The sequence below is a fragment of the Eptatretus burgeri genome, chromosome 4 (assembly GCF_056783735.1).
Source record: "Eptatretus burgeri isolate ZD-2024b chromosome 4, Ebu_testis_v1, whole genome shotgun sequence".
Classification (NCBI taxonomy): Eukaryota; Metazoa; Chordata; class Myxini; order Myxiniformes; family Myxinidae; genus Eptatretus; species Eptatretus burgeri.
The window spans coordinates 77,885,639-77,908,232 of record NC_140964.1 but is presented as its reverse complement, the minus strand read 5'-3'; the positions used below and the strand labels follow the sequence as shown (position 1 = coordinate 77,908,232).

General features: G+C 43.0%; 1 protein-coding gene and 1 pseudogene across 11 annotated transcripts in view; one reads left to right on the top strand and one right to left on the bottom strand.

The window, feature by feature from the left end:
• Positions 1 to 22,594, top strand: part of LOC147028432 (nuclear receptor corepressor 1-like) — a 319,774-nt gene that overhangs the window by 293,427 nt on the left and 3,753 nt on the right. For 10 of the 11 annotated variants that reach the window (XM_085878838.1, XM_085878839.1, XM_085878836.1 and 7 more), the window contains one exon: positions 15,813 to 16,034. In XM_085878838.1, the coding sequence (XP_085734964.1) occupies positions 15,813 to 16,034 (222 nt within the window). Of the gene's footprint in view, positions 1 to 15,812; positions 16,035 to 17,746; positions 17,856 to 22,594 lie in introns of those variants that run through there. The other variant, XM_085878843.1, reaches the window with a different exon arrangement.
• LOC147028433 (uncharacterized) lies at positions 20,506 to 21,362 on the bottom strand (annotated as a pseudogene).

The window sequence follows — 22,594 nt, the reverse complement described above, 5'->3', positions numbered from 1 at the left end:
GGGAAGCATAATCAATGCAAGTCCTCGTCATCTTCTCAGGAATAGCAGAAACACTTTGTGACATCAGTGTCAGATCGTCTGCAGAAGCAAATGATCCAGTAAATACATTGCTCACGTAACCAGCGTCCAGAGCAGGGGGGTCCTCAAAGGGCGGAGGAGCTCCTTGTGAGCCAACGGCCATCCATATCTAGTACCCAACTGTGTCTGCGGACGTCCTCCTGCAGTTGGGTTACTTCTTATTAGGAGGTTGGTGGCAGGATTTGCACTCCGGCCACCGTAAAACCCTTCATTCCGCAAAACGCAAAAACGCAAAAAAATCTGAAAACACACTCCGTGGGAGTACCTCTTGTGCAGCTTCCCTTCACAGGGCAGCTCACCGGGTGACGGGATTGGGGCAAAGCCTTCGGGACCCCCAATCGTTGATAGGAGGGAAACCACGGGGTAACATCCCTGGGTCAGATTGCGGGAGAGTGTGTCGGAGTGGTGCTGAGGTGTCGTCCACCAGACGGCGGTCTCCTTGGGTTAACCTGAGGCGGTCCCTTTGGGTGGGTGCCTGGAATGTCCTCTCCCAAAGAGAGGATGATCACCTGTCTCTGTTATCATCTGAGCTCAAGCGTTTGGACATCGGGATTGCAGCTCTCTCTGAGGTTCGGAGACCGGATTGCGGCGAGATAATGGTGGGTGGTTACACCTACTATTGGTCTGGTCGCTCTGATGGTTACCATACCCAAGGAGTTGCTGTGGCTGTGTCCAATAAGCTGACCCCAATGATAATTGAGGTAACACCGGTCAACGAGCGTATTATGAGATTAAGGATTCGTCACTCCTTAGGTGTCATTTCCCTGGTCTCTGTTTATGCTCCGACTGAGGCGAGTGATCTCACCGTGAAGGATGCATTCTACGCCACACTCGAGTCTGTGGTTGATCAGTGCCCCAGACGAGATACACTTCTAGTCTTGGGGGATTTCAATGCATCGACTGGAACTGATAGGGATGGTTATCAGGTGTGTGTTGGTCCCCATGGGTCAGGAACTCTGAACCAGAATAGCACTAAGTTCCTTGACTTTGCAAGAAGTCATGGATTTAGGGTTGCTGGTTCATGGTTTCAGCGCCCGCAAGCTCATCGCTGGACTTGGTATTCCAACGCTGGCGGTGTGGCAAAGGAGATTGACCATGTCCTCATTGACGGTCGTTGGAGGATGATCCAGAACTGCAGGGTCTACCGGAGTGCTCAGTTCCTCAACACTGACCACAGGCTTGTTGTAGCAACTCTAAAGCTGCACCTTAAATCCTGGAGAATGGTACCATCCCAGCCTAGGCTGGATGTTGGCAAGCTCAGGGATGAGAGAGTAGCTGAGGAGTTTGCGAACAGGCTGAGTGGACACTTGGGGGGTCTGGGTGCTTTGGGGGGTCCTGAAGAATTGTGGAGCGCCTTCAAGACCACCGTCCTTGATGTTGCCGGTGGATGTCTTGGAGCTCACTGCAGGGCAAAGAAGAATTTTGTCTCTCAAGGGACACTGGATACCATTGACCAGAGTCGCAGGGCCAGGCTGAATGGCAGAGCTGAACTGTTCAGGGAGCTGAGGCGTAAAACTGTACGTGCACTGAGGGTGGACAAGGCGGCCTATGTGCGAGGAATCTGTGAGGGGTAGAGCATCACCTGTGGACAGGTGATTCTCGTCCCGCTTACAAGGGAATTCGCGCATTACGTTCATCCAAGCCCATCCCTCGGAGCACTGCAGTTCGAGCAGAGAGTGGTAGGCTCTTGACAGAGGAGTCTGAAGTGAAGGCCCGCTGGGCCGGTTACTTTGAGCGGTTGTACCAGGCTGATCCCCCAGCTGTCGAGTTGGACGTCAAGGGTGTTACAATCCCTGTTGCTGACCCTCGAATCAACTGTGGTCCACCTTCGCTTGTGGAAACACGGGCTGCGGTGAACCAGTTGAAACGGGGCAAAGCTCCAGGGATCTGTGGCATCCATGCCGAACTTCTCAAGGCTGGTGGAAATGCTGCACTCGTGTCGTTGCATGCAGTTTTGTGCTCTGCCTGGAACACAGGCATCATCCCAACTGACTGGAAGAGGGGCCTTGTTGTCCCTCTCTGAAAAGGGAAGGGTGATCGCCAAGACTGCAACAACTACTGAGGGGTGACGCTGCTCTCAGTGCTGGGCAAGGTCTTTGCTCGGATAATTCTTGATAGGGTTCGCCACCATCTGCTTGAGCACCAGCGTCCAGAGCAGTCAGGCTTTACACCAAAGAGGTCAACGATTGACCGTATCCATGCCCTTCGTGTCCTCACCGAATGCAGACGAGAGTTTCGGCAGGGGCTGCTTGCAGCCTATGTTGATCTCTGTAAAGCGTTCGATTCAGTGAATCGGGATGTCCTCTGGAAGATTCTTGGTCTTTGTGGGGTGCCACCAAAACTGATCGATCTGATGTCTGAACTCTACTCTGGTACTGAGAGTGCTGTGAAGTGTGGTGGTACCATCTCTGACTTATTTCCAGTTGTTACTGGAGTTCGTCAGGGATGTGTACTGGCCCCCACACTTTTCAGCACTTGTATGGACTGGATTTTAGGGAGGATGTCGGTTAGATCAAGTTGCGGTGCATCGTTTGGGAATGTCAAGATCTCGGACCTTGATTTTGCAGATGATGCAGTCATCTTTGCGGAGACTTTAGACATCCTTTTGGGGTCCTCGAGGTGCTGAATGAGGAGTCGGAGCCGTTGGGATTACGGGTTTCTTGGGTCAAAACTAAGATCCAGGCTTTCGGTGACATCTTGGATGCTGCTGTCCTGTCTGTGTCTGTTTGTGGTGAGGATGTTGAGGTCGTGGAGAGATTCACTTACCTTGGCAGTGATATTCATATCTCTGCTGGCTGCGAGTCAGAGGTCAATAGACGTCTGGGTCGGGCCTGGGGAGTCATGGATTCACTGGATCATGGGGTGTGGCGCTGGCGGTACCTGTGCGGGAGGACGAAAATCCGAGTCTTCAGGTCCTTGGTACTTCCAGTCTTGCTCTATGGATGCGAGACTTGGACTCTGACCAAGGATCTGAGACGGAGACTTCATTCCTTTGGTACCAGGTCTCTTCGGAGAATCCTTGGCTATCGCTGGTCGGATTTTGTGTCCAACGAGCGGTTGCTCAGAGAGACTCGGATGAGATTTGTTACCTGCATAGTCCGTGAGCGTCAGTTGCGGCTGTATGGACATGTGGCTCGTTTTCCTGACGCTGATCCTGCTCACCAGATTCTCTCAGCGAGGGAGTCTCATGAGTGGAGGAGGCCAGTGGGCCGACCACGTGCCTCGTGGTTGCAGCAGGTTGACCATCATCTCAAGGAGATGGGGATGGGCCTGGCATCTGCCTGGGGGATGGCCAGATGGAGGCCCCTGGAGTACCGGCGGAAAGTGGACGCAGCAACGCGCTGTTCTGGCACATGCTCCCATACCTGACCTGACCTGACGTAACATCCCTTTCCATTAATCTCCAACTACTGCATTAACGCATCAATGTACGTATACAACAAACATGGGGCAATAGTGCCACCTTGTTTAATACCATTTCATATTTTTCAGCGTATAAGTCGATGTTGAGTATATGTGGAATTGACTAATTTTTCCCCCATTTTTCTTTCTTTCGTTCATCGATAAGTCGATTTGGGGTACAAAAGAAAGCTAGATCAACTCTGGGATTTTCGTAAAACTGTCCATCAGTCAAAACAATGGATGTGTTAATTCCTCCCTGACAATATGAATGAAATGTTTTGTGCATCTTATTTGAACTACTTTGTGGGACACCTTTCTGAAAAATTGGGAATGTAAATAGTTTTTCAACATGTTTGTGATCGTGTAGAGGTGCAGTATTTGAAAAATGAATCGTAATCAGCACTGGCTCATAGCACATTACATTTTGTCGCAGTTTACTACTTAATAAACATGAGCACCTGACCCTTATAATGCAATCAAATTTTAATCCATGAAAGAGCTTAATCACCGAGCACTGCGTTTCAAATTGACAATTATACAATTTATTTAATTTTTAAAAATCACACTTTGCAAATTTTTTTCATTCATTCATTTCAATGTCTTAAACCATAGACAAGTCAATTCTGAATACAAGTCAAGGCCTGGACTTCCAGGAAAAAAAAGTATCGACTTGTACGCCAAAAATACATTAATCAGAGGAAACGCAATTCCATCGTAACTTCAGCTTTTTACCCCGCGCACACAAAGCAGGGTTAAGCAATTGGTTCACTTCTATCCGTCCATCCGGCCATCCACAAATGTCAGTTTATGATCGAGAAACAACTTCATTTCACTTAAATGTTATATTTTTTATCACGGATGGGAAAACGAACCTGTAGTTTAGCAGTACTATTGCTCTGAATTTGTCCCAATCACACATGCTCAGTGAGGAGTGAGATAATGTCAATGCCTCCGCTGACGAAACCACCAGAGGTATTATGTTTTCGGGTTGTCCGTCCGTGTAATTTTCTCTGCAACCACTAATCCAATTGACAGAAAATTTTCACCATGGGTGTGACAACTCGTGTAGAATGTTTTAATGATAATAATGACATCATAAGTCATATGGTGTGGCAGCCCTGTTGGAAAAAAGGAAAAACTTTGGACGTCTTTATCTCCGAAACCGCTTGATGGAAAAATTGAAACTTGGCACATGTCAAGTACTCTCCATGGGAGCGAAGTGATTTTTTTGTGATGATGTCATCGCTGGCTTCATTATGACATCATAATTGCATATGTCCAATGCTTTATCTGATCAGTATGAAAAATTTTGAGGGTCATCTATATGGGAGAAAAAAAATGATGACGTCGTCAGTCACGTGGTTTAGCAGCCATATTTTTTTTAAACATAAAAACGTTCCAAAAAACTTCTTCTCCGAAACGACTGAACAGATTGAGGTGAAACTTTACAGGTATGGTTGCCAATCCATGAGGAACAAAACGTTCTCCACCTTTGATGTCATTGGTCACATGGTTTGGCAGCTATTCTTTTTTTGAAGAATATACCTTTAAAAATCTTCTTCTCCAGAACAGTTTCACAGATCGAGGGGAAACTTCAGCCACATGTTCCCCAAGCCTTGGGGATACCACGGTGTTTGCAAATACTTAATAGGTCACATGGTTTGGCGGCCATATTGTATGGAATGAAAATCTTTAATAGAAATATTTCTCTTGAACCGTTTCATCAATCGACGTGAAACTTCACAATTATTATCTTGTCGTCATGGGGAATATATTTAGGTTTTAAATTTAACCTGATCATACACATGGTCTGGCAGCTAGAATTATGTAATGTTTTGAATCTGGATTCAGGGACTTAAACTTTGTGCAAGTATTATTATGATGTAATAATGTGGGTGGAGGCACATCTGTCGACGTGATGACGTCGAAGAGTGCCGCTCTAGTTTTACTCTGCCTGTCTGGCAGTCAAACAAAATTGAAAATTAATTCCAAGCAGGAAGCTTACTCTTTTTAAGGACGCCATAAAAGACACAAATAGCAGCCATGAAGAACTAATGTAACATGTTAGATAGGGCGGTGTAAAGCCACTGCCTCAGTACCGGTAAATTTCCGGAATTAATTTTTTAATACGCCCTTCATAATCTTTATTTTATACAAGTTTAGTTTTGTACTTGAACACTGTAGAACACAAATCGCCTTCTTTTTGTTTTGTTTTGTTTTTCTACGCGCTTTAAAATCATTATTTTATTTCAGTTGAATTATATACTTCAACACTGTGTGGCGTAAGGTGTTTTACGAACTCTCTCGTATGTTTTGTACCACTGATATGCCGGCTCTACATCCGGACCTAAACCAAAATCTAATCGGCTGTTCTTGTAATCCAGGTACATATATATATATATATATATATATATATATATATATATATATATATATATATATATATATATATATATATATTTAAAAGAGGTTTACAAAACACAGGGCAAATTCCTTTGTGCAACAAAATTTCATTTTTATTTTTTATTTTTCAGTCTCTAAGGCTCGTCGTGGAGCTGCCGCACACCCATCTCACACACATGGACATACAGACGAACACACGAGACACTACACAGGGCTGTTAGACGAGACAAACACAGCCACTGAGCTTGGTGAAAGAGCTGTCATTTCCTGGGCACTATGGGTACCAGCGACGTTACAACAACGGTGCTGCTTTTCTCACTGCACTCAGTGCGGCATTTCTTTAGGAGAAATGTCCTCCTCCCCATGAATGCCAAAATGCCAAAAAAAGAAAAAAATGGATGTCCCCAAGGATGCCAAAAATTAAAATTCATACCTGTGCACAATGTTGTTGACAGTCTCCCTTTAAAACCAAACTGTAAATCATTCATAAATAAATTTTCCTTTTCTCTGCTCATAAGAACAAGATCAAGCACTTTACTAACAATATCACTGACTCTGCACAATTTTTTTTTAGAAATATCCTCATTAGCCCAGTGGCCTGAAGGGAAATGGCAGTAAAAATACAGACAACCAACGACACGCTTAACGAGATGGTGAAATTTCAATGCAATCCTTAATGCAAAACGTCGCTAGGGCAGACTCGGTAAAGAACACAGGATGCACAGGAGAATGGAAAAAGTTGGCATTTGCGTGTCTGGTCTTTCCCATAAAGAGCCGGGAGGCTGGTCTGGTCTGGAGACGCCTCCCTCAGTTCAGGCATTGCCTGAGATTGGGTCTGCTCTCGCTTTTTTGCTCAAATTAGCAGAGTCGATCTAATTTTTTACTTTTGGTTGGAAGTGCCTTCTTCTTCTTAAAAAAAAAAATTATATATATACATTGTCACGGGCCTGACGGCCATGGTTAATCCCCCCAACCCATTTTGTGGTGATGGGTGGTTAACACCGCCAGCCCAGATGGTCGAGCGGTTTTTCCTTATTAGGAGGTGGACACATTGATCCTCGGAGATTATAGCACGTGCGGGAGCGGCAGGGCGCAATGGCGGAAGGACGGAGGCACAGGGAAGCACAGCACAAGTGGGGTTTATGCTCGAACGCAATTCTTCCAGGGTTTGTAATGCAAAAACATCGGGAAAAGTCACAGAGGGGTAATTACATATTGGGGGAACTTATTCTTAATCCCTATCTAATTAACACCACACCACCCCCTGTGTGGTGACACATAACACTTAAGCTCACAGTCTCTCTCCTTAATTGCATTGAAATGTCTCCTACACATCCACAGACCAAACAACTCTATTCAATCCTAACTTTCTTATTAAATTCCTCCATCTACCCCCACAACCATAACTATATATATATATATATATATATATATATATATATATATATATATATATATATATATATATATATATATATATATATATATATATATATATGTATGTAACTGCCTGGCCAATATTGGCACTTTTCGGGAGTCGGCAGATACGGGTCATGATTACCAACTGCAGTATGTACTGTATACAACCCAAAAACCTTCAGTAGCTTTCACCCTTGTTTTGGGGGAATTTCATTAAGCAAAAAAAAAAAGAAACAATGTGGCATTTTAAATATTTCAAGAAGATGTGCATCGACATTAATGTTTACAAACAACTGGCAATCGTCATGTGATGGGTGGAAAAAATTTGGCTCGCAAATTTAAAAAACATTTTAATACGCCAAAACGGCTTGGAAATCGGGTGTTATTAAATGTATTTTGCTTTTAAACTCACAAAGAGAAACCATATAACCTTTGTGAAGCACACTCAAGTTATATAAAATATCGAATTGCTTTAGAAACAGTCACAAGGACAAAGAAAAACGTGACGATGGACTGTGGGGCACTCGGCAAGTGGTTTAAGCACTCCAATTAAATGGTTGATTCGGAACTGCTGGCTTGGCAAGCTGATTGGTAATGGCACATACCCGCAAGAAACTAAATATCACCGATTTCCTCACATTTTCAGATTTCATTCCAGATTTTGAGTTATTTTGTCCATGTGATCCGATCCTCATAACTCGAATTATATTTCTACTATACACTTGAATTTGTCCGTGAGAGTAGATCGTGGAAAATCGCATCATGTAATGCATGAAATCGCTCCAAGCTCCGGATTTTAAAACTACAGTATAGCACTTTTCAAAGTGATGCAAACAGTGATTTGTAGGCATGAAGATCAGGTATTCGATGCTGTCAGTGAGGAAAGTGAAAAAAAGCATTTGATTGGCTTTATCATTAATAAACCATTTTGGCCTGTTCCATCTCAAGGCATTGTTGAGGAAGCTGAACAAAATGTCAAATTTAGACCCCAGCGAGGTAACCGATAATACACCTTAAGACCCCATCGAGAGCGACGTGTCCAAGAATGCGCCTAATGAAGGATATAATTGTATAAGGTCGTTAATTATCAGTCCCCTTAGGGCACTGTCACACCTTGACGTTTTAGTCAGCAATGGCAACGTATAAAAATGTATGTAAAACGCTGGCGTACGCTGAAATTTTGATGTTTTTTTTTTAGTTTTGGGCGTATTCATAACGTGGTGGTATGCATAACATATTAGTAACGGGCACAGAACGTTCCGTTGTGTTATTGATAACTTTTACCAACGAATGCTTAGCCTGTTGTCGGCGTTCACAACCTATGCCCAACGATAGTTTCACTTACGCATCGCGCGCTAAACGTATCGCCGGCGAACTTGTGGCGTAGCCTGTTAAGAACCTGCCGCACGCCGATTTAAATCATAACCGCCTGAGAATTTGAAGTGTCAACATCGCAGTCACACTTTGACGATTTTACCAGCGTATGCCGGCCTATGAAAAATGTGTCTAAAACGCTAGGCACACGTCAAATACGTTATAGGTAAGTTGTGTATACGTTAAGAGTAGGCTGGAAAACAATGAAGTACACTGTCATATTACGTGGTACGTGTAATAAGTCGTGAAATTTCAAGCATGCTGAAAATTTTACGACGTACTCGGCATATGGCTATCACGTTCCGCCTGCATTGTTATATGTTCCTGGCACGCTCCGCGATCGTTTACACACGACGGACACACGTTACTTGTAGGTTACTCATAAGTCGAAACACGTCAAGGTAATATTTACCATACCCGCAACCTAATTTTAAACCAATGGGTAACGTCCTTTTAACCTATGAGTAGCGTGCTCTGAACCTATGTTTAATGTGCTTGAAACCTATGAGTAACGTGCATTGAACCTATTTGTAACTTGCCTTGAACCAATGACTAGTGTGCTATGAACCTATGAGTAACGTGCATTTAACCTAAGTATAACGTGCTTCTAACCTTTGAGTAACATGCTATGAACCTATGTGTAACGTATCTCAAACGAACATTGTCGTATGTAGACTAATTAGATTGACGTCTTCCGGACGACCACAGCACTTACTGAACGTGTTTCTAACTTACATCTACCGTGTAATGGCGTATTGGCAGCGTTTAGGGGAATTGGTATATACAAATGGGCTTCACAAGAGGAACCCATCATTGTTCCAGACTCCATGTTGAGTAGATGTCAATGTCAGTAGTATCAGTAGTAGTAATACTATTAGTTGTAGTTGGTGTGCGTGACAGTAGTGATAGTAGTAGTAGTTGTAGTAGTAGCATTGGTAGTAGTAGTTTGTCTATGTCAGTAGTAGTATGTGAGCGTGATGGGGAGGGTGTGGGTGATGATGGATCCTCTTATCGTCCACGAATAGGAGACGACTTTGCACCATTGTTCGATGTTCTTTTCGGCTCATTTTTTTTTCCTCATTCCCACGATGAAATATTTCTTTGTTTTACTTTTTAAAGTATTAAAAACAACTTTGACAAATGCATAATGTACTAGTAATGAACACAGAACGCTTCGATAACTTATAGATAAGTTCTACCAACGATTGTTTATCGTGTTTTAGGCGTCCACAACCTATGCCCAACGATAGTCGAGCGTATGCATAGCGTAATAATTCCCAAGCACGTTATTCATAGGTTATAAATAAGTCACGGGTCCCCTAAACATTACTTTGATGTGTTTCGACGTATGAGGAACTTTCAAGTAGCGTGTTGCGAAGTGTGAACAACGTTCGTGCAGCGTGCTTACAAAACGTTACTCATAGGTTAGAAATAAGTTTCGGGTACGCAATTGTTACCTCGACGTGTTTCGACTTATGGGTCACATACAATTAACGTGTGTCAACGATCGCATAACGTGCCTACAACTTATGGCCAGCGTAGCGGAACGTGTGAGCCAAACGCCGAGTACGTCGTAAAATTTCAAGCATGCAAAAATTTTTGGACAACCAAAAAGTACAACGTTTTAAACCAGCGTAATACGACCTATGGTAGTGTTTTTCAGCATTCACCTAACGTACACATAACGTACCCAAAACGTATTCGACGTGTGCCAGCGTTTCAGACAAATTTTTCATAAATCGGCATACGCTGGCTAAATCGTCAAGGTGTGACAGCCCCTTTAACAGAGGGGGGGGAGTTAAAGAGCAGGGAGAGAGAGAGAAAGGGATAGGGGTGGGAGTGAGAGGGATAGGGGTGGGAGTGAGAGGGATAGGGGTGGGAGTGAGAGGGATAGGGGTGGGAGTGAGAGGGATAGGGGTGGGAGTGAGAGGGATAGGGGTAGGGGTGGGAGTGAGAGGGATAGGGGTAGGGGTGGGAGTGAGAGGGATAGGGGTGGGAGTGATAGGGGTGGGAGTGAGAGGGATAGGGGTGGGAGTGAGAGGGGTAGGGGTGGGAGTGAGAGGTGGGGGGGTGGGAGTGAGAGGCGTAAGGAGTGGGAGTGAGAGGGATAGGGGTGCGAGTGAAAGGGATCGGGGTGGGAGTGAGAGGGATCGGGGTGGGAGTGAGAGGGATCGGGGTGGGAGTGAGAGGGATAGGGGTGGGAGTGAGAGGGATAGGGGTGGGAGCGAGACGGATAGGGGCGGGAGTGAGAGGGATAGGAGTGGGGTGGGGGGGAGAGAGAGAGAGAGAGCAGAGAGGAGAGAGAGGAGAAATATGGGAGGGGGTGGACAGAGGGGAGGCAGGGAGAGAAGGGAGGGGTGAGGAGGAGAGGAGAGGGTGGACATTCCGGCAGATGTGACGTCCAGTTTAACAGGCACACACATTGATGAATCACCCTGCCTGTGAAAAACATGGGAAGACAGTTTATAGCTGGGTCGGGATTCAAACCCAGACAACACAGCTTCGAGCGAGCGTGCATACCTCTCGGCTCTCCTGCCCTGATGTTTACGATACTTTTCATTTCTATCCTCGCCAGAGGAGAGGGTATTGCATTAGGTCTGTCTGTTTGTTTGTTTGGCCGCACAGAACTTTCGTGTTTCTCTGCAACCGCTTGTCAGATTGACACAAAAGTTTCACCAAAGTAGTGACCACTCATGTGGAATGTTTTATTGATAAGTATGATGCTATAGGTCATGTGGTGTGGCAGCCATGTTGAAAAAAAAGGAAAAACTTTTGACCTTTGTATCTCTGAAACCACACCAAGGGGAAAAAAAATAGAAACTTGGCACATACTCTTGGCAAGTACTCCTCATGGGGAATGTGATTTTTTTTTTTTTATGTCTGTCTGTCCTTGGTGCCCTCATTATGACATAATTGCTTATGTAGAAAGCTACATCCGTTCAGTATGAAAATTGTTGTGGGTCATCTGGGGATAAATTGGTCCATAGGAAAAAAAAATTGACATCACCCTTCACATAGTTCGGCAGTCATATTGTTGTTTTTAGCCGCGTCTCGCTGGCTCTAAGAGAGCTCTGCGTTCTTCTTCTTCTTCTTCTTCTTCTTCTTCTTCTTCTTCTTCTTCTTCTTCTTCTTCTTCGTCTTCTTCTTCTTCTTCTTCTTCTTCTTCTTCTGGTGAAGACAAAACCTTTAGGACTCGGCTCTTTTATATACAGGATCCGGATCTCCTTAAATACTAAACACCTGTACACATCCTCGCATTGAGGGTGCCTTTTGAGAGCGTCTATCATCAACTTTTAAATATATTCGGACATTTGCTTTAAAGTTTCGAAAAGTTCACGTTACTATTTAAAGATTATTCCATTTAATGTGTTGTAATTTCGTAAATACACGATTTTCTCGTCATGAACAGGAGCCTCCATGACGGGTCTCGCTATTGGCTCCATCAAGGCACGTGACGAAATATCGGAAGTTGTTATTGTCTTTAGGACGCGGCTCTTGGACACATTTGTCCTTGTTTAAAAAACGCCTTCAAAACTATTCTTCTCTGAAACGGCTGAACAGATTGAGGTGAAACTTTACAGTTCTGACCACCTTTCCCTGAGGAACAAAACATTCATACCTATGATGTCATAGGTCACATGGTTTGGCAGCCATATTGGATTTACCCTCAAACCTTGAACAATCTTATTCTCCAGAACGGCAAGACAGATTAAGGGGAAACTTAACACACGTTCCCCAACCCTAAAGGGTGCCAGGTTTGTTCACGAATAATTTTCGGTCACCTGGTCTTTCCGCCATATTGGATTTAGCGAAAAATAAAAATAAAAATTCTCTTGAACCGCTTCATCGATTGACGTGAAACTTCGGAATTATGATCGGGTGGTGATGGGGAATATATGTTTTAAATTTAGACTTGATCTAAATGTCTGGTCTGGCATGGTAAATGCATGGTCTGGCAGCCAGAATGTTTTTATCTTGCCAAAACGAAGTTTTTGCAAGATATGTAAGTCAGCTTGTATGTTTTTTTTTGTTTGTTTGTTTGTCTGTAATCACGTATAAAAAAATTCTGCAGAGCACAGTTATCATTGGAAATTTTTGTAACTTCGCATATCAGAGGCCTATAGAGGTCCCTTTCAGCACATAAAATTTTGAAGGTCAAGGTCAAAGGTCAAGGTCACTTTGTCACAAATCAGGGGAGTCGATGAAACCCTTATTTTTTGAGTAATTTTGATCGGATCGTCTTCAAACTTCATGGGAATATAGTTCATGGTCTGGCGCTCAGCTGATTAATTTTTGGTGGCGATTGGCCTTGACCTTCATGGTTAGCGCCTTAGGTCAAACATATTTGACCCCAAGATCAAATTTTCAAGTTTTAGGAACCATATCGTGTAGCACCTCAAATTGAACACCTCGATGAGTGCTTTCTAGATATGTCAAGCTTGAGACATTATGACTTCATTTGGTGACGTTATGAGGAAAATTCATATTTTTCATGGTTACTCTGTAGAACGATTCTCATCGGAATCTCTCGGAGCCAGATATTCCTCAAGGAGTCGCTCCTGGTGGATAGCAGCTCTGTTCACCTCAGTGTGACTTTAAAGAAGTCACACGTGGTCACCTTTTGGCAAGATACGGGTCACCCTGCAGGTGACATTGGTTTATTTTAATTTTGGGTTTTTCTTAAAGTTTTTTTTTTTGTTTTTTTTTGTTTTTTACATATGGCTCACTTGGCTGCACCTGGATGGGTTTGATGGTAGTGGAGTAGCAGCTGAAGTGCAAATCCTTTCCAGGTTCCTCCTGATGACTTCATCTTTGTTTTTTGCTTGTTCTGGTTCTTTATGATTACTCCAATGCAGTACTGTACCTATTTGGTCTTCCATTTGATTTGAATAGAAGTTATTTTAATCCCATTTTGAGTTCAATGGAGTATTCATAATAAACATCATGGGTCAGGGTCAGTTGTCCGATCAAAACGGGGTTGCATCAAAGCAGGAAGTCTTGGTACCCAGTCATCACTGCCAACAGTTATAAAGTAGCAGTTCTAGTTCTGTCTATTCTTTATTATGGAACACACCTCCACACAAAATACACAACACAAAACTACACAAACACTACACAGTCCTGGTGAGGGTCTGCAATCTCTGATTGTTCTTTTTGTTGTTTTTATTTGTATTAAACACATGGCCATCACATCGTATACAAAACTTACCCATAACGTATTCGACGTGTTCCAGCTTGGTTCGGCAAATTTTTCACAAGTCGACATACGCTAGCTAAAACGTCAAGGTGTGACAGCGGCTTCACACTTCGATGTCTAGTGCAGTTATGATTTGAATCGTCGAGCCGCAGCCTATTAATAGCCTACGCCACGTGATCGTCGGCGATACGCTGCCACGCTATGCATAAGTTAGACTATCGTTGGGCATAGGTTGTGAACGCCGACAACATGCTCAGCATTCGTTGGTATAAGTTATCTATATGTGATTGAAACGTTCTGTGTACGTTACTTATACGTTATGCATACGTCCAACACGTTATTGTATGCCCAAAACTTAAAAAAAAACATCAATAGTTCAGCGTACGCCAGCGTTTTACATACATTTTGAGACCTTGCCATACGCTGGCTAAAACGTCAAGGTGTGACAGCCCCTTAAGTTCAATGCTGGACCTTAAATTTTGTAATTCGGTTAGCTTTAAGAGATTCTCGAGGTTATGGCATGTGCGGAAATTAAATAAAGTCACGAATGCTGGCATCTCCTGGAGTTTATAAGCATTTCAATATATCCAGCGATTCGTGGGTATGATGATCAACGCATTTATATCAACGATAATATGAGTGAGGACAGTGGGGAGAAGAAAAAAAAAACTTTATCGTGAAGAAATTGTTGTGGCCTGTCCCAAGTCGAGGCATGGTTGGGCAGGCCGAAAAACATGACTGCTTCAGACCCCAGCATGGTAACCCAGGATACGCCTTAAGACCCCATCGAGAGTGAGGTGGCTGAGGATGCGCCTGATAAAGGATATAATTAAATAAGGCCATTAATTATCTTCAAAAGGGGTCTTTTGATAAACCCAAACACCCAATTTTTACTCATGCACTTCGTTGGAGTTCCATTAGTATGCATGCAAAGTTTCAGCCTGCTAGGCTTCATAGCTTTGGAATTATGGAGGATACACACACACACACACACACACACACACACACACACACACACACACACACACACGCATACACACACACTGACATTTATTAGTATAGACTATATGTAGATATACAGGTCGTACACAAAAAAATAGAAACACCTGGGTAAACAAGGGACCCAAGCAATGGCTTCCACAAAGGTGTGGCCCATCCATTAATTAAATAATATCCTAGCGTGCTTCAGGTCATGTATGCTCCACAAGCCTGGTTGCTTCTGATTATGCCTATCATTGCTGCAAGAGGAGACTCCCCAATTTCCTCATCCACAGAGCACATGTGGTTGCCCAATGTTTTGATGAGCATGACACTGGTGTTATCTACATGTCATGACCTTCTCAATCACCAGATCTTTACCCAATCGAGCATTTATGGGATATTTTGGAACGACGTCCGAGACAGTGTTTTCCACCTCCATCAAACAGGTTTGGGTTGATTGACTTTCTTGTGGAAGAATGGTGCCACATCCCTCTTGCAGAATTCCAGATGCTGATGGACTCTGTCAGGGTGCATACAGGCCATACTGGCCGCATGTGGTGGCCCAATGCCCTGTTGAGTGACTTTACATTGGTATTTCCAAATTTTTTCCCCACTACCTCTGATTAAATCCTGGATATCAATATCTATTTCTATCATGTCAATACGAAACCTAATCTGCATTATATAATATGTTACCACGTGTTTTCTTCCTTGTTTGAAGTAAGATTGTCAAGGCAGTTATTTTGTTAGGATATTAAAATTGAACATATCTTTACTGGACGAGAGTAAAATGTCCATATAATTCAAGCATTATAAATCCATTACACCATGTTGAACAAGCGATTCAGTGACTGGCCATACATTGAAAGAAATACTTGCAGAAGTGTTCCAAGAGTGCCACTTTTAAGTAATCAGCTGTCCAATTACTGGCATGATGAGAGCTGACATGGTTTTTCAGATGCTGTGGGGCCTTTAGGTTTGGAAGCCATCATCCGCCGAGCTCTTATGGGCAACATGGAAGATGGTGGCTATGACGATGCTTCAGAATTTGTGGATGGTACATCTTACGGTCTTGCGGCCCAACACTCGGGCCCGCACACAATTCTGCATAGTGCGTTACATCCCTCATCTGAAAGCCGAAGTCATGTGGCAGGACCTGCACCCGCTCCTTCAATTCCAGGTAAGGTCTCGCTTCGAGGATGCATATAGTTGTGAGCAGGCATGTGTGGCCTTGTAGTTTTATTTACAACTACGAGGATTTGTGAGCACGTGGCATTATTTTGCAAGACATTCACGATGGTGTTTCGCGGCACACGCGGTGTTGGTTTGCGGTGTGTGTGGCTTTGTTTAGCTGCACGTGTGGCACTGTTTAGCGGAATGTGCGGCGTTATTTAGCGGCACGCGTGGCGTTTTGTGGCATGGTTTCATATCCGGCGATGTGCTCGTTCACCATCAAACCAATATCATTCCTTACATGGTTATCAATGTCTTCAAATGCTACATTTCATATACTGTAAATGTCTCTCTTCATTGTCCTCCTTAAATTTCGATTTTAATCATGCAGAATGTTTCAAAAGAAAGTGTAGTCGAAACTTAACACATCTTGTGCAAAAAGACGTCTTTCAGAGAAAAGTATTAATTGTCAAATACAACAAAGACATATCACAGGTAACACGAAGATTTGATTTTGAAAAATCTGGAAGAGTTGCATAAAATTGATTGCAACCGCTGAAAGTGCGACCCGTTCGTCTGTTGGCAAAGATGAACACGTCTTCACATGTTTCGACCAACACTCGCTGCAGTTCTTCAGCCTGGATGCCATGGATAGCCTCTGAAATTTTAGCCTTCAGCTCTTCTTCATTATGGCGATTCTATGCATTGACTATGTTTTTGAGCGTTCCCCACAGATAAAAGTCTGGATGTGGTTCATTCGGGAGAACAAGTTGGCCTTGGACGATAAGAAATTACGTGATCTTCAAAATTGTACTGACTGAATGCATGCTTGCATGTACTGTGTGTACAGTTGCACCATTTTGCTGGAGCCATCCATCTCGTTTCTCCTCTTCAGTTTGTTCATTGAAAAACTGCTGGAGGATATCTTTAATGTACCATTCGGAATTTATGGTATATTCGAAAAGTATTCTGAAACGGACAGACCATACACCAATTTTTAGATCATGCAATTGTTTTTTGAAGATCACATGGGGATTCTCTGTGGCCCCAATTCTGGTGTTCTAGCTTTTCTTATGGCCAGACATGTGGAACCATGCCTCATCTGTAAAGAAGGTGCAATCTAAAACCTGATCCCCACTTTCTGCTGTGAAAGTTTGGAGCAATTGACGCAAGTTCACCTGCTTTTCGATGTCGCCATGCGCAAGTTCATGAACAACTTACTCTATATAGGGAACAAACTTCATTTTATTCCTTACAGCTCTGTACGAGTTGTCTCTCACTCTGTACAAGCTCGTGGGTATCTCACTTGAGCGAGTCAATGATGCGTGCAAGTAAAGTAAAGAAGCATGCATTTAATTTTAAGATTAACACGCACATGAAATATAAGTATTTCGTCCAGGGCGTTTCATTGTGTGTGTAGTTTCGGAGAAGAAAGAAAATACATAATTTTGGGGGCAACCCCTCTTAGACCCTCTTAGACCTGGAATTTTTTAATGGCATGAACAAATTTTGGTACATCACGGGTGTTGAAGGCTGTAGTGACGTTTTACCGGAATTTTGGGGGGCCCCTTAGGAAAGAGGAAAGCAAATACCATCAACCCCCTGAGCGCCTGATTTTTTGTTTTGTTTTGTTTTGTTATGCCATGAACAAACTTTGGTACACGCACGGTGATGAACGTTGTGGTAAAGGGTAAAGTTTCATAGAAATCGTTTGTGTAGTTTCAGAGAAGAAGTTGGAAGTATTTGTGGACAGACGGACCGACTGACAGACGGACGGACGACGCGTCATCCTATAAGCTCGCCGGAACTACGTTCCAGGTGAGCTAAAAAAGCAATGTACACTTTCGGAAGTGTTGACAAGGCCATTTTTCATTTAAACTTAGAGCAATGTTGTTGCAGATTTTTTGGATTATCCCATATAAGAAATTTGAACTGTTTCGGTTGAGGCCCAGTCACACGACGTTTTAGCCAGCTTATGCCGATTTTTGGAAAATTTGTCTAAAACGCTGGTACACGTCGAATACGTTATGGGTAAGTTTTGATAACATTGAGAGCACGCTGAAAAACACTGCCATACGTCGTTGTACACTGGCTTTAAACGTTGTACTTTTCGGTTGTCCTCAAATTTTCCATGCTTGAAATTTTAAGACTTATGCCAGCGTATGACTCACACGTTCCGCATAACGCTGGCCATAAGTTGTAGGCACGTCACGCGATCGTTGACACACGTCGACACACGTTACTTGTAAGTTACTCATTTGTCGAAACACGTCGAGGTAATGTTTAGTGTACCCGAAAGTTATTTCTAACCTATGAGTAACGTGTTGTACTCACATTACGCGATCGGTGACACACATCGACACACGTTACTTGTAAGGTGCTCATAAGTCGAAACACATCAAGGTAATGGTTGGCGTCAGTGTTCCAGACTCCCTGGTTTTATTTTTTTTTTCTTCCTTCCTTCGGTATGATGGTGATTTTGACACTTCGATATCTAGTGCGGTTATAATATAATATGATTAATAGGCTGCCGCTCAACGATTTAAATCATAACCACACTGTACACTGAACACCGTCATACCGAAGAAAAAAAAAAACCGGGAGTCTGGAACACTGACGCTAACCATTACCTTGTCGTGTTTCGACTTATGAGTACCTTTCAAGTAACGTGTGTCGATGTGTGTCAACGATCGCATGTCGTGCGTACAACTTATTCCCATCGCATGCGGAGCGTGTGTCATATGGAAAGTACGTCGTAAAATTTTCAACATGTTTAAAATTACAAGACGTACTCCATTTAATACGTTGTATGATAGCGTACTTTAGTGTTCTATATTCCCGCATACCAAACTTACCCAGACCGTATTCGACGTGCGCTTTTATACCGTATTCGACGTAAAATACGTTTTAGACGCATTTTTCAGAGGTCAGCATATGCTGGCAAGATCGCCAAGGTGTGACTTCGATGTTGACACTTCCATTTCTGCGGCGGTTATGATTTGAATCGTTGTGCGGCAGTCTTTTCATAACCTACGCCACGTGATCGTCGGCGATGCGTGCAGCACGCTATGCCTAAGTTAGACTATCGTTGGGCATAGGTTGTGAAGGCCGACAACAGGTTCAGCATTCGTTGGTATAAGTTATCTATAACACAATGAAACGTTCTGTCCGTTACTAATACGTTATGCATAAGACCAAGTCGTTATGAATACATCCGAATCTTTAAAAAAAAAACATCAAAAGTTCAACGCAAGCCAGCGTTTTACATACATTTTAATACGTTGCCATTGCTCGCTAAAACGTCAAGGTGTGACTGGGCCTTTACAAGGAATAATCTCTTCCAAGTCATCGGGGTAACCTCCTGCAGGGAGTTTCGCGGCATAACTGTGAATGCCAGTGATGTCAAATTGAGTGTGTTCAAACTGTACTCCAAAGCAGTAATTCAACATGCTATAGACATCCAGTAAATGATGAAGCCAAGCTAAAAACTGGTCATTTAAAACATTGAATATCTCAACACGAGACATTTGACTTCCTTCATCGAAGTTCTCAGTTTCTTCCGATTTATCTCCAAATTGTTTTCGTTCTTGGGGATGAATTTGGTTACTTTGGTACTTTGGTGAAACGGTCTTGCATGTATTTTAGGATAATTTTCAAAACGTTGATTGGAAACAACAAGGAAGTTGTTCTTTCGTTCGATCCGAGCATTCAACAAAAGAGAAGATTCAGTGTCTAATGACGAACAAATCAAACTAACAAACTATTACAATCTACCCAAACATCTGGCACAAATCAAACCTTCACATTTGTGCTGTAATATAAAGCTAAAGTGTGTTGGGGTTGAATTAGAGGAGCATAATATGAGAATCAACTTGCGAAAGACATTTCAGGCTGGACATGCTCTCGCCAGGGTCTCTCACCTTGCCAACACAATCGTGCTTTGTTATTAGTTGTGTTGATCTCAAAAGATGAATCGACTCAAGCTATTTATTGACAAATTTCATTCCAATCAAATTGCTTTTAACCTTGCTCTTCCAGCAGAGGTTTGAGCAATCATTCTCAATGTGAAATGTCTGATGAAATGTCCTTCACAAGTTGATTCTCATATTGCTATGAGTCTCATATATATTGGTCTCATATTCTCCAAAATGTTCTTTCCTTTCATTCCTGTTTGAATTTATTGTTTTGCATCCTGGTGTCTTTGTAGATGCATGAAAATACTGAACACTAGGGTTAGATTTGCTGACAATTGAGAGAAAATCGACATCGAACTGACAAATTGAACTTGATATCTGCGATCACAAAGCAATCGCCAAGGATAAGCCTCCCCCCCCCGGCTTACCCTTGGTGATCGCCCGCGACTTATCCTTGGCCCATGATCCAATGATGGCATATTTTGTTCGGACTTTCGATATGATCTTGACCTTTAACATTTCGGGATAGAGTGTAAGTTCAGAAAATGTGTCCCCATCTTCAATCTATACATAAAACTCAACATCATGGAAATTGGAGAAAATTGTTGACGTTATGATCAAAAAGGGGGCTGCATGTGAACAAGGTGGGGGACGGTACACCCATCGAACCTTATGAATCTTCGCACACTTCAACCTCTGGACTTCTGACCTTGTCACAACTTTTGGAGGCGATGGGGTCAAATGCCGGTCGGTGGCTGTAACCATTCGGATGCTATAATGGTTTTGAGGAGAGAATCCAAAATGTCCAACTGAGCCACAGAAGTGTTGCCAGCAAGGTCCGATGGAGGTGACTAGTTAGGAAAGCTGTTGTCCTGACCTGCCTCTGCTACAGAGGGGCACAATGCTCAATTTCTGCTGATTCAAGAAGCCTGCAACCATCAGCATTCCCAGAGCCAACCTCTTGCCTCAAATTGGCCTTTCCTCTTCAGTGCCAAGGCGCCTCTGAAGATGTGCATTTGTAGAAAGGAGACAGGTGCCATGCTCCTCCAGCCGCTGATTTTAATCCACCAACTGTCGATTCTGAGCAAGCAGCCTTTCCATTTGTTGTGCCAGCTTGGTCATTCTAGCCTTCTAACGGTCCCTGGCAGTCTGTGCAGCCACGCAGTTTTTCAACTTCCTTCGCAAAACATTCTCCTCAATCGTGAGGTGGGAAAGCCGTTGGCGCTTGTGAATAGGCTTGTTGCTTCAACATGGACTCTGAATACGCTCTGTCATCATCCTCAGACGACGACGCAACCCCAAGATAAGTGGAAGGCAGGACATTCAAAGCGATGATGAAACAGGACTTGGGTAGCTGAAGGCCCGAAAGCCATCGGGAGTGACCTTTGCAGGACTGCGTAGTTCACCAGCATGGCCACCATGTTGCGAAGATGCTCAACAGAGATAACCACGGCCCACACTTCCTCTCTTTGCTAACACCACAACCGCTCAGAATCTCAATGAAGCGGCACTGCCAGCTGACGTGTCCATTTTTGTTAATTAGGTTGCTATCCAAAAAAAGTAGGTCAAGGACACTAATCAAATATTAGGTGCACAACTTTAGTGTCAGTACACTATTATGATGCAAAGATATAATGGAAGGTCAAGCGGTCTATGAGATTCCACATTAGCAAAATTTGAGCGATGACAAAAAAAACACGTTATTTGACCTTGACCTTGAAATCGGGGGGGGGGGGGGGGTATGATGTAAATTAAGTGCGAATGCATCTTACTCTAGGCCAGTGATTCTCAACCCTTCCTCTGTCATTTACCCCCGTCGGCTTTATGTATTTCGCCATTTACCCCCTTACTCCCATGCAAAAAAATGCATAGCCTACATCGAGACACAGAAAAAAAGTAGATGGAACAACTTTATTATTAAGGTTTGCACAAAATATACTTTGATAAAGGGGAAAAAACATACAGTCCACTTATATCATACAAGATCAAACAAAAATACCAGAAGCATTATCAGTGGGAACTCTGCTGATTCATAGAGTCAACCAGTTTATTTATTCGAGGAGTCAATATTTAAAAAAACATATTTTTCATAAGAAAAGAGAAAAAAAACAAAAAAAGAGAAAATTGCGGTGGGGGGGGTTTAATTTATGAGTCTGCATAGAATAATTTTGAAAGAATGTGAGAGTCTGTATGTTATAATGTATTATGTGCTGTCTGTCTCACATCACAACAATAACAGTGTTATTGATTTTGTCTGAAGTTGCTAAAAAAGATCGTCATAACTTAATTTTCAGGTTTGATGTATTTACCCCCTGCCATGTAAATGTTTTACCCCTAAGGGGTAAATTTACCCCTGGTTGAGAATCACTGCTCTTGGCTATCTCAAGAGGAAAATTGTTCCGATGGGATAAACGTTAGTGGAGTTTTGGTAAAAATGTTATAATGTCTAGAATTGGGTCATGACCATTAGATCGAGTTCAGAAAAATTGTGAAACCTGCAAACTTTTTATTCCCATTATTGATGCAAAATTAAATTCAGAAAGTTTTCGGACATTGGCAGAAAAAATGGAGATAAATCTAAATGGTGATTTAGTACTCGGAGAGGTGTGATGTAAATTAATGTAAATGTGCTTTCCTCTCAGCTATCAAGGGA